Here is a 12,930-nt window from a genome sequence, read left to right on the forward strand (position 1 = left end):
AGGAGGAAATGCCACTAAGTCAATTTGTTTCTGTAGCCTGGGCACGTGAACCATTACTCTGTGTAGAAGCACCCACCTACCCTTCAGGTGTTGCTATAACACAGGGCTGAGCTGACCTACCAGCCAGCTGCCTCTAAAGGGAGCTCTGTCTGCCTGGTCCCTGATTCTACATGGCTGGGTGCTCGTCTCCTCACTTACCATGCTCCCTGCTCATCCTCCACTGAGTAAGCTCATGTGGTATTTACCTGTGTTTTACCTTCTCAAAAATTCATCTACGGTCCCATAAAATAAGCTATTGTACTGAAAATGATCCTAAACTTTGTCTGAAATAATTTTAATCTCTAATTTACCTTTTCGCTATTTAGAAATCCCTCCACCCCTAGAAGCTTAGTTAGTTTATATCAAAGTAATTAAGAGAGTCAAGCTTTCTGACTTAAAATCAGTTTACTCTGATCGTCTCACAGATGTTGCCCACCTGGAGCTTTTACCAAACAGGCAATTATTATCCTACATTTTCACAACTTTCTTTGCATGCCAGAAAGCCATCATGCATAAAAATACAACTTGCCAATCTTTAATTTACATCGTTGCTCCGCTCAGCATCAATTAGCTATCAGATACCTACATAAGGTCCTGTGTCAGGTACAGAGATAGTAAAACAAACATTATAGGGTACTTCCTTCATTAAGTTTTGAAATTAATCAAAAGGAGATCCTAAACACATACTCATACACATAGTCCCTGTGGTTTCTTCAAAAAAACCCCCGCAACTCTGCATGAAACAATGTTACAGACACTGAAAATGTTAAAGAAAACAGGGCTAAACTTCCTGTAACTTCTGAAAATTAAGTATAAAAGCAACACTGAGCATTTATAAATGCTTGGTATTTCAGATGGGGAAAATCAGCTTATTTCAAGTGGCTACTAAATATATAGAGAAAAATTCTGTATCTCCCCAAAGTTTTTGTTTTAGTAAAGTCAGGTCAAAAACATTAATTACAGATATTGCACAAAAATGATGAAAGGTGCATGTTTAGAAGACAAACTCAGTACTGGTCAGGAAACCACACTATTCTTTCTCAACTTCTCTTTTCTTTTTAACAGCTCCTCTGTTTCATTTTCGCGGAAAAGACTGTGCCCAGTAGTGCTGCACTGCTGAAGACAAAACTGTGTAAGAAAATTTCAGCTCAGTTTCAAGCACAGGCTTTCACTCATTGGCACTGAATCTCGCCTCCTTGACATCCACTTCATCCACTACTGCTGTGACTCGGCGATGGCTTCTGTCATCGCATCAGGTACTACAGGCTCATTTTTGCCTCTTTATCACACTCCTCACAATGGACATCTTTAACGCAACAACATTAAAATATGGACTCTCAAAAATTTTGGTTATAAGTGGTATTTCAGAAAAAAAAAAAAGGCAAAAAAAACCAAAGAAGTATCAAATTTCAAGAGTAATATTTCTGCTATTACTACCAGTAAATTCCAAGCAAACTAAAAAAAAGAAGGAAACTCACTGATTTTTTTTCCAAGCTATCAGATGTGCAGTGAAGAAACTAGCAATACAACTTTCTCAACAGAACATGCAACAAGAAAGAAAACATAACCACAAAAATCAAATATGAAAGTTTTCTTGTGCAAACAACTCAAGAACTCTGACATTCTTACCTGAGCAGTAAAAAATTCCTAGACATGCCCTCAATTCAGTTCAATAAGAAACAGTCACAATTTTAAATAAAGGTTAAGTGCTGTTAAAGATATATGGTTTACTGCAAAAAAATCCAAACCCAAAATAACCTAGTGCTGCCAGCATTTGTATATTCCCTGTTATTTTTCTGTTGCTAAGTAAGGTGCTTTCTTGTAGGTAAAAAAGAAGAACGTCCTTTTACAAAGGTGTCTTGAGCTGAAAAGAGCTGATGGCTACCTCTGGGCCAATTCTGAAAGAAATATTTTTAAGACATATACTTTTTTTAATTTGGAAAATTTTAAAGAGCATAAAGGATGATTTTACTGAAATTAGTGCTAAGCTGTAGCACAACCACAAAAGGAAGTTTTATTGTCTGTTCATTGTCTGTTATATTGTCTGTTTTCAGAGTTTTGTGCCAAAAGGAATACTTTGTAAATGAATGAACTCCAGACCAGGTTCAAATTCTCTATCTGAATACATGCAAGTGGTAAAGTCTGGGCTAACACCATACCACTTTCCCTCATTTTACCCTGATTTTAACTACTCCAGCTATCACAGTGACTTACACTCCTAAAACAGTTATCACCTTTATTGATGTTTGTAAATTTGAACATGCATAAGAAAACTCTAAACATTTTTATATCAGTCCTTGTTGTTTCACAGAACGGCTGGAGTTGGAAGGGACCTCAAAGATCACGTAGTTCCAGACACCCCGCTGTGGGCAGGGTTGCCACCCACCAAATCAGACAGTAGGTTAGAGTGCCCTGGGTCCCATCCATCCTCACTCTGAACACCTTGTCCTCTGTACGAAGCCATGAAGGAGGCTTTCTGGAGTCATAAACTAATAAATAATGTGATACTTTATAAGACATCAGTCAAGAATGGTGACACGAGATGCTGTATGAGAGCCTGAGATCTTTTGCCTCTAAGTCTGTGGGACTGGAATAAAAATGATGTTCTGAAAATAACACTTGATACAGGAGTTTGTAACTTATTTTAATTTATTTAGCCTACTAAGAACAATATACTTTAGAGATCTGGAGTTCTGGATCCAAGACTTTTGCAGGAAATTGCTATTTAGAGTCCTGTTTCAGTTGTTTTAACATGGCTAGGCAGGTGTCATCAGCCAATACATGTATTTGAAAAAATAAATAAATCAGGAGAGTGCATATAATAATCACTTTTTTGATGAGAAGGTTGGTTTGAGGTCATCAGACATCTATCAAATAGAAACACTGACAGATCCAGAGGTAAATTAAATGGATCTGGGAGATAAAGTCATTGTGATCAAAAGTTCATAACTCGAGCAGTACGGTTCCCTGCTTTCTATCTTTGACATTACTTCTGAGAGTCAGCAAAGAGGTGAGCATGCTCTTCCCTGATCTTGTGCCTGGTCTTTTGTACATCTTTGTTCCCTAAACAGAGAAGTTAACAGATGCTTCAATCCTGTATGCAAATAGTTTTACGCCAACTGATTTATGATGAGCAGTTATTTCTGTTGTGCAGAAGGACACTGTAGACAAATACAGGAAGCTTTTTTTTTCTGCACAGAATGTGCATCTTCCCTGTTGAACTCATTTCAGAATCCAAGTTATTATAAACATGCTGACTTCACGTTCAGGCTTATAAGAGTGTTTACCAAGGTCTCCAGTGACATGACAAGGAACAAGAGGCCAGACATAAGGATGGCCTGAGATGACCCTAATATAACCTTCTTTTTCTGGTTACTGGTAATAATCAATATCCTTAAATGATATAAAAATGTGATTAGCGTGTGGCAGGTTCTCTGCTACATTTGTGAGCATCAGCCAACATGTGATACAGCGTGACAGCTTCAGTGACCTTGGATTCAATCTCTGTCTTTCGACATTAAATCCTCTTAGTGCTCTGAATCATCACATGCACCACTGACTATCCTCCAACTTTATCCATGTGCAAGTGAGGCTCAAGCACAGTGAAGTTCTGCTGCTAGAATGAGGTTGGAGGCCTCTAACATTATTCTGTTTGTGTGCCCAGTTGTGGAAACTCTGAGATCACTGAGAATGCTCCTGTTGACACTGCCTACATATGCTACAGGTCTCAGCTGGAGATATTTATCAAGATAACTGTGGGGGCATATTTTTCCTGAAGAGATAAGTGGAAGGCTAAGAGAAGGCTCTTTGTAGTACAGGAGTTGTCTTTGCCATGGGTGTTCTCCATCTTCTGTATAAAGGCTTGATTCTTCTGTACTTTTCTGCCTTTACATCTTCCGGGTAAAAAATTTCCTGATTTCATGGACAGTATCTCCCAGGCTTAGCTGCCTCTCTTTTGAAGGAGAGGAAAACTCACCTGGCTCAGCATGCACTTCATTAGCACTGGCAGAGTTTGGGAGCATAAAGGAGAGTTTTGGAGGACTACTGTTAAAGCCAATGAAGATTCAAGAAAAGCTGATCAGTGAAGAAGAGGATGATGATGATGACAAGACCATAATTTTGCTGAAACAGAGAAGTTGCTGGAAAGTCTGACTAAAGAGAAACAGAACCAGTGGAAACATCCACAAAGAAATCACACTTAATCCACAGATATAGCTGGGAATTGAATAAAATACTGGGATGAACTAACTGTTAGTCTAAGAAATTGACCTGTGATACTGCCAATGATCAGTCAAAGAAACCCTGCTGAGCTCAGACTTGCTGGAAACAATGGAAGATGGGGTATCCTCCTGAGGATGGTGACTGACAGGCAGATCTGCCCCATTCAACAAGTCACCTGATGGATCCACTGTAAGAGATCTGTAAGGTTCCACATAAAAAATGGATATTAGGTACAGGTCACATACATTAAAGTAAGATGCTTTGACTTTATGATGAACAGGAGAGAAGACAGCACATCACAGTAACATAAGGCAAAGTTTCTAAAGAAGCACCTCAAGTACTTCAAAGACAGTTATCCAAAGACTAGGCAATTATACTCAATGTACTATTTTTAATGCATTATTTGTCACAACTGGATCTAGAAGAACTAATCCATTAGTATTTATTAATACAATTTACATTCTAAATATAGAATGTGGCAGAAATACAGAGATATTCTATTTTAGATCCAGAATTATGATACTATGAATTTGTTAGAGTTACGAGGGACTGCTCACGTATTTTAAAGAACCCTGGTTATCACAACCTCTAGTGGAATAAAATATTTCTATTAGTTATGAGTGACAGAATCCTTGAGTGACACAAGTAGATAGAGACTGATGATTGTGGGAATCAGGCATGTATGTAGCATTTATGGAAGGTTCTGAGGATGCATGTGCAAAAAGAATAGCATTTTTAATATATACCTGCGTACGGTTATTCAAATAAAGTTGTCTTCTTTTCAGTTTTTCTGGGCACACACATGTAGAGTGAATAGGTAGCGGCAATTTGCCTTGCCTCTTCTGAACAAAATTGCTTGTTCCAGATTTATTCAGAGTGCACAACTCCTGTTTGCGCACTCTGAATAAATAAGATCCCAAACTTCTACATTGCCAAACTATACAAGAGGACTTCAAATGTAAAAAAATGTGTGATGCTCATTTGTCTCATTATAGATGAGTCATATAAATGAGTCATTCCTCATGCGATAGAGGTGGAACTTAGTCCATGTAAAAGAGAAAATTCAGCTGTATGATAAAATTCTTGATGCTATTATCAAGCAATTATCTACATCAATCTTACCAGTTATCACAGGCTAATCCTCAAAAACCTTAACAACTTACTTCATTTTATTTATGCCTGTTCATAGCATATTCATTCTGCAATGCCAAGAGAAAGTTAAGCCTAGAGTAGAGCTAATCAGAGAGCAATGACATTATACATGTCATGGTTCGTTTTTGCAAAAAGCTGGCCAACTTTTTATAGCTTTGCAAAATAATCTGCAGAATCCTTACTCTTCCATAGGCTTCTTAACCACCTCCTTGGCTGATATCAGAAGCTCCATTTTGAAACAGATCTATATTTTAGTATCTCTGAGCTCCTACTGAAATGGAAGTAATAAATACAGTAGTATTAAAGACATGCCTGCTTTCAGTAGATTTCCAGAGGCCAGATAAGCCTTCCTAATGAAAGGAGAAAGTTACTGGCAGAATACACGGATATGCTGATAGCCTTGATCCTGTAATTAGTAAATCCTGTTGCCGAGTTCAGTATTGAGGCAATGAGTTTCTGAATTTAGGCAGGCTCGGTGAAAGAAGATGCTTGCAGGAGAGAAGCATAATGAAAGTTTACCAACAGCTAAATTAACCATTAACCACTGTCACCGCCTGTAGCTCGCTATGTTTTATCAATGCCTGCAGCTGTGTGTAAGTACTGCTGAAAGCCACATTTAAAGATTAGCCTGATCAGTATGCACAGGATGAATTATTACTCTAAGTGATAATCAACACTCCTAAAAAGGAAACCATTTTCTCTGTTGATTTTTTTTTCCTCCTTACAGCATCGTTATCTGTAAACATGTTTTATCATTTGAAGTGGCAAAAATATTTCCTTGGCTTCCTCTGCCTCATTTCATTATAAGGTCACCACTGCTTGAAAAAAGACCAATGCTAATAACAGACCAAATTGTGTTTATAAGTGAAGCAATGCAAAGAAGATTTAAAATTTAAACTGATAAAGATGTAAACATGAATACAATCAGCTCTGAGAAGTGATCTATGGGAAAAATGCTTAGTATTCATTATAAAGGAGAATAATTATTTACAGCAAAGTATCAAGGAAATATTAAAGGTTATCAAGAAGAAATGATTTACATTTCATTTCTCTGAATTTAATTTTTTAAACCGGAAAATCCCTTTAAGTTCATCCTGCTGTCAAATGCCTTCAGCTTAAAGTAATACTACATGACAACCTGGATATAGTAGTTTCATCATTAAAAGTGAGCAACACAATTGTGAACTTAATGTAATCACTGACACTTTTCTTTTTCTTCAAGGACCCTAAAAAGGAGAAAAGTCTGACCTGAAATTTCAAATAAAATATGCTCCCAACAAAGAAAAAAAGAATCACATCTGATAACAAAAGGTTTCCATTGTAACTTGCTGAAGTCTTAACAGTGGCTAGTTGGCATTAGACTCATGCCTTCCAAACATATCAGGTTGGGGGGTACATTTTTTATGATGATCACTGCCAAGTCCAGTAACCAAAATGTCAAATCAAGTTTTGTCAACAGCAAGGTAGCAGGAGAGGTAGGTGACATTGCTCTGTGCTCTTCCTCCTTGCTGGTGGAATCTTGCCATCCCAGATGAGATTTCATAGGACTGCAGAAAGGACTGGGTGAAGTGCCCTTCACTGCTGCCCTAGAAAATAGCAAACATGTTTTGTGCCTTGCAAGCATCCGCTACTCGTGGCAGCAACAAATCTGATTTTCCAGCAGAGTTGTCAGAACACTGTAATTTACAGCAGGGTTCTGTGTATCTCACAGAAAGGAGAGATGAAAATATCAACTGGGCCAAAGAAACCGAGAGAAAAATTCAGAAAAACATAATAAGGGCAATCAGAATAGATAATAAGGCAAAACCTGCATGTGGAAAGAAATATTTATGCAAAAAATGTATCAGTGAGTTTTTAATTTAATCCTATGGTAATTTCCGAGCTTGAATCTGAGATGGACTTCATGATAAAAGGGACGAAAAAGTGATTATATATACTGATCATTCTAACTTCTCTAAAAGATATTTCAAGTATTCATCACTCATTATAAAATTAACCTGTCGTATCTTTTAATGGCTTAGAGAATTCAGGCTGGAAATATCTCAGTGCTGGAGTACTTTGCAAGTTTGATTTTCTTTGAAGTACACTGGAGTTTAATTAGAACAGAATCTTCAAAGAGTTCACCATTTGACTACCTATTATGAAAAAGGCTAAAGGTGGTTCTACATCACCAATTTATAATCTTGGTCTTGCAGATCCCTGGAACTTCCTGCTCACAATTTAGCCAGCGGAGTAGAAATGCAGAAAAAAAGCAAGACATCCAACAGTTACCCTACAAAAAGGGTGGACTTAACATCTCAGCCACTGCTCCAGAATAATTTCTTACATTTTCCCTGCCACTTGACAGAATATCTACAAAAACATGCTTGCACATTTGTCCCAGTCGCTCTCAAACAGCAGCATGCCATGGCTTATAAGTCTTATTAGCATTAATTAGATGTGACATGTCACTGAATTATTTTTAATGTCTCACAGCTAGACCCCTGTACTAAAACTGTCGATAAGAAGGTGAAATTCTACTCCCCTTTTATATTTTTACAGCCAGTCTATGTTGAATTTGCCAGATAAAATTTCACTGAGCAGTCTCTGGAGTAAGATTGATATTCAGATTTTCATAGTTTCAGAAAGATGTAAAAATAATGTATCAACACACAGCAAATCTGAATCATCTTAACACAGTGTGAAATGGGAATAATTCAGGGTGACTGGATTCTATTTGTGTCTGAAATATTACATGCAAATGCAGAAGTAAACGTTTGTGAGGAACAGAGGTGCCCCAAGGAAACAATGTTCTCAGTCATGGTCTTGTTGTTTCCCAGATTTTGTCAGGTTCTTTTACAATATATTCTGTCTTAAAATTTTGAAGGTGTTCATTGTGTGTCATATGAAAAGTGGATGTTATTAAATAAATGCTGGCACTATTTTCCCTGAAGGGTCTGGACCATGTCTGTTTCTTTATTCCAATTTTTATATTTGGAAGGAACTCACAGAAGGAGAAAAACTGGACCTCTGTCAAAATTTCTGTTTGGATTTCTGTGATTTCCAAATTACATGTTTCCCTCATCTTGCACCTACCTAATGTTTCAGAGGAAAGTCTGGAATGCCTTAAAAAGTACCAAGTGCTTCTGGATCTATATCAAAATGTAACGCTAAAGAGATGTTAACGGAATTAAGACAATCTTAATTTCACAATTCAGAATACCCAGACATGAAAATAGGGTATTTATCTATTCTATGCTGTTTTTTATAATAAAAATGTTATATGTCATATTCAAAATAAAAGGAAAGTATATAAAGTTAAAGCTAATAGTTTAATATTTAATACTATATAAATATGAATACTTTAATATTTAATACTATATAAAGTTAAAGTTAAAGCAGCAGCATCCCGTAAGTTCAGTAATACAAAACAGTACGCAACAAAGGTGTTTATATTTTAAATTTGTCTAAAATACAAATAACTGCAGTTCTCTCACTGTGTAAGACACTGTAATGTAGCTCCTTTTTCAAATGCTGCATGCTGTTTTGTATGTGTAAAATCAGTGCCATAGTACTTTGTAAGATTATGAAAACTGCTACTGTCAGTAGTAAAAGAAGAACCAGCAGTGCTATTCATTTTCATGTCTTAGCTGAAAACCAGTAATGTTCTTAAGCATATTTTTAATTGTTTTTCAGTACTTTCTAATCTATTTTGACTCAAATCTATTTGACTCAAGCTGTGAAACTTACACTGCCTGACACCCTTCCACTTCTCAATCTCACCAACACACTGCCAGTCGGCAAACAAAAATAAAATATTCATTCTAATTCATATCACCACTTTGGCGTACCTTGCACACCTCTGTTTTTCTGGTCACCATAGTAGTGGTGTATTTTACCATCTGGGAAATGCTATCAATTCAAAACCAAAGTACATACTTAGAATTTCCTTTTACTTACAAGAGGTTCTGCCATGATGATACGAATCTTGCGTTCAGCCTGAGTAGTAAAGTTAACAAACAAGCTCTTCAGAACATATTCGCCTGGCTTACTGTCTGGGTCAACATTAATAGGCAACATGGCTGGAGGTCCTTTTTCTCTCTGCGTACCAGAAACAGGTGGGACAGGTGGCTTGATATATCCGTTGCCAACTGGAGAAGCTGAAAGGCAAAAGACAAGCATTTACTTTTGTGTAACTAAACATCTTCACTTTTCCAAAGTATCCCAATGGCCCACCAAACCATCAAAGCACACCTGCAGGCTAGCTGATAGTAAAATAAATATGCAATATATAAATACAATTTCCATCTTAAAGTTACAGTAAAACATAAGAAATGAAAGACAAAGTTGTATCTAATACAATGCAGTACACAGTCAATTCTCTTTTTATTCACACTTGCTGACACTTTGTTCATTCTTTGAACAACATCCACATTTCCTACCCTTTATGAGTCAGGCCAAGTCTATAACTCAACTGTCAAATAACAAACTTATTCTTTAATGATATTCAAACAGAGCTGTCCTTACATATGCCAGGATCTGTTGATTAAGGTGAGTTGTAGAGGGACTGATTTTTATCTTACTTTTACAGGCAATAGAAACATGCTGGAATATGGGAAATTTCAATTAGATATATGGAAGAAGTCTACTTGTGGGAGCAGTCAAACACTCGTAGAGTGTTGGCAAGAAATACTGTGGAAACTCCAGTCTTGAAGACACTCAAAACTTGTTTGTCCTGATAAATATTCTGCAGTTGTTGAGCAGAGGTTGGACTACACAACCTCCAGAAATCTCTTCCAATCTAAACGGTGCTGCACATTGGTGAAATCCCCATTATCAGTATCATGGTATTATGCTCCAGGTGTATGTGTAGAGATGTTGTAACTGCTGGTGGTTGAGACAGCGGTACTTTAATGCAATGCAAACAAATATTACAAATACTCGTTGCTCTAGGTAAATATAATATTTACCAATAGCACCGCATCACAGAGTGTTACATGGTAAGTTGTGTCCAAGTTACAAAGAAAGAAGAATGAACTACAAGGATGGTTGCTGCACATCCAATGCCTTCAGCACTGAGGAATGAAACTGCAATCACTGCTAAAACTGTAACCTATTAACTAGATGACATTACTTTAAGAATAAATGAGGTTTTAGATCTTTCCTTAATACTTTAACACTTAATTGCGGGGGGAAAAAAAGCAAAAAAAAAGCAAAAAAAAAAAAAAAATCCCAATGATTAAATTATCATTTAATAGTTTTCAAGATGTGGTAGAATCAGACCCTAAATTAATGCACTGAAAAAAAAAATAGATCCATTAACTAAAAGAAATTTTCCTTTAGAAAATCAGTTTAGAAGTCTATGATATAACTGTAATGCAAGACAAAGATGCTTTTGTTCACCTAGTTACTATTCTGCAAGCATAACATATGTATTGTACTTTGAAAATGACTCTCCTAATGGATAAGGTATACTACCACTCTCTAGCACAGCAGCATCACTTCTTCCATTCAGCTGTTTTGTTACCTACAATGTTTTACTTGATTTCTGAGGGCAAAACCATAATCAACTAAAATTTGCTAGTGCTGACTCTGCATAAACGAAACCATATAGAACGGTTGTACATTCAGTTACAAAACTATTTCTAATATACACATTACTCTGAACAATAATTTACTTCAAACTAATGAAACAAAAAGGGCCTCTGTAAAAAAGAGTACACACTGTCATCATCTAGGCTTTCCTGAAGTTGAGATATAAGAACAGTGGGATGCAAAGGATCAGATGTAAATTTATATGGACTATCAAATCTGTTTTTTTCAATCACCAATATATGTCGTATGAATCAAACACATCATTTGGATCAGCTCGCAGCCACCCACTCACATGGTTTGACTGCTCAATTAGGAAGAACGCTTTGCTGTGAGCAATACAACCACCCTTTTCCTGCATTAGGGCCCCGTGTACAGCAGAAGCCCTGTCCTCCTGCTGCCCATCACCCCCTATTCCTGCAGGCTCCCCTCAGCTCTGCACCATCAGGCCTCCCATCCTGCCAAACTAAGCCCCTCACGGCCACACATCTGCCTTCTGCTACCTGAGGATGCCTCTTAAAAGGGTCTGTAGAAACCCTAGCAAACACAAACTTCACACCTGTCCCTCGGACAGGTGCAGCTTAAATCAGCTACTAAGTTCAAAAGAAGGGACTCGAAGGATGGAAGGAAGGAAGAAGGGTGTGTATGGTCATTTATGCCTGTTCTAAGGAAAGTAAGTCTAAGAAATCCTAATTACACTTCCTTAGAGCTGAAATCCTCTCCTTCAATCATTAGGGTACTCTGTCAGAATTTTGGAGGCATCGGGATTTAACTCTTAATAAGAAGCCTATTAAGAACTGTGATATTAGGTTTATGATACAGACTGATCTCAATCTATTTTCTTCCAGATATCTAACTGAGAAATCAATTACTTGCAATTATTTGCGAAAAGTAGGCACATGAGAATCTAATGAAGTTCAACAAAGCCAAGTGCAAGGTTTTGCACTTGGGTCAAGGCAATCCTAGATATGAGTACAGGCTGGGAGAAAGACTCATTGAGAACAACTCTGTGGAGAAGGACCTGGCAGTCCTGATGGACAAAAGCTGGACATGAGCCAGCAGTGTGCTCTTGCAGCACAGAAGGCCAGCTATATCCTGGATTGCATTAAAAAAGGGGTGGTCAGCAGGGAGAGGGAGGTGATTGTCCCCTTCTACTCAGCTTTTGTGAGGCCCTATCTGAAGAACTGCGTCCAGGCCTGGGGCTCCCAGTATAGGAAGGATGCAGAGCTGTTGGAGCGGGTTCAGATAGGGCTGGAGCACCTCCCCTATGAAGAAACGCTGAGGGAGACAGGCTTGTTTAGCTTGGAGAAGGCTCTGGGAAGACTTCATTGAGGTGTTCCAGTACTTGAAAGGAGCTTACAAGCAGGCAGGCGACCAATTTTTTACAAGGTCTGATAGCGCTAGAACAAAGGGGAATGGCATTATTTAGGCTAGATGTTAGGATAAAATGTTTTACTCAAAGGGCTGTGAGGCACTGGAACAGGCTGGGGAACTGGACAGCCTGATCCAGTGGGTGGCAAACCAGTCCATGGCAGAGGGTTGGTACTGGGTTACCCTTAAGATCCCTTCCAACTTAAGCAATTCCGTGACTGATTCTACGATTGATTCGTTATCCACACACTGCAATAAAGAAATGTTATTATGAAGGCTGCTCTGAAAGCAATGTATCCTATTTTATAATGTTGGCCCACGATGTCAGAGGTGGATGTTAGTGGTATGGCAGTAGAGGTTGAACCTTCCTACTACTATGCCGTTACAATTTGTTGCTGTGTGACAGATGGCAGCAGAGAGGCACTCTGATAGAATGGCATCTGGCATGGAAGTGCAACTAAAGCAAAACTGTGTCATCAAATCCCTTCATGCAGGAAAAACTGCACCCCCTGACATTCATCAATCCTTGTGGAACTTTTATGGAGACCAGAAAGTGAGGTGGGGGGTGGTGTGTTT

The 12,930-nt window shown here is 37.9% G+C and overlaps 1 protein-coding gene across 6 annotated transcripts in view; it reads right to left on the reverse strand.

Moving 5' to 3' along the window:
• The window catches only part of FRY (FRY microtubule binding protein), a 238,116-nt gene that overhangs the window by 118,383 nt on the left and 106,803 nt on the right, over window positions 1-12,930 (reverse strand). For all 6 annotated transcript variants that reach the window (XM_085216046.1, XM_085216041.1, XM_085216042.1 and 3 more), the window contains one exon: window positions 9,352-9,551. In XM_085216046.1, coding sequence (XP_085072172.1) covers window positions 9,352-9,471 — 120 coding nt within the window. In that variant the 5' untranslated portion in view covers window positions 9,472-9,551. The remainder of the gene's footprint in view (window positions 1-9,351; window positions 9,552-12,930) is intronic.

The sequence above is a fragment of the Meleagris gallopavo genome, chromosome 1, assembly GCF_905368555.1.
Source record: "Meleagris gallopavo chromosome 1, MGAL_WU_HG_1.1, whole genome shotgun sequence".
Classification (NCBI taxonomy): Eukaryota; Metazoa; Chordata; class Aves; order Galliformes; family Phasianidae; genus Meleagris; species Meleagris gallopavo.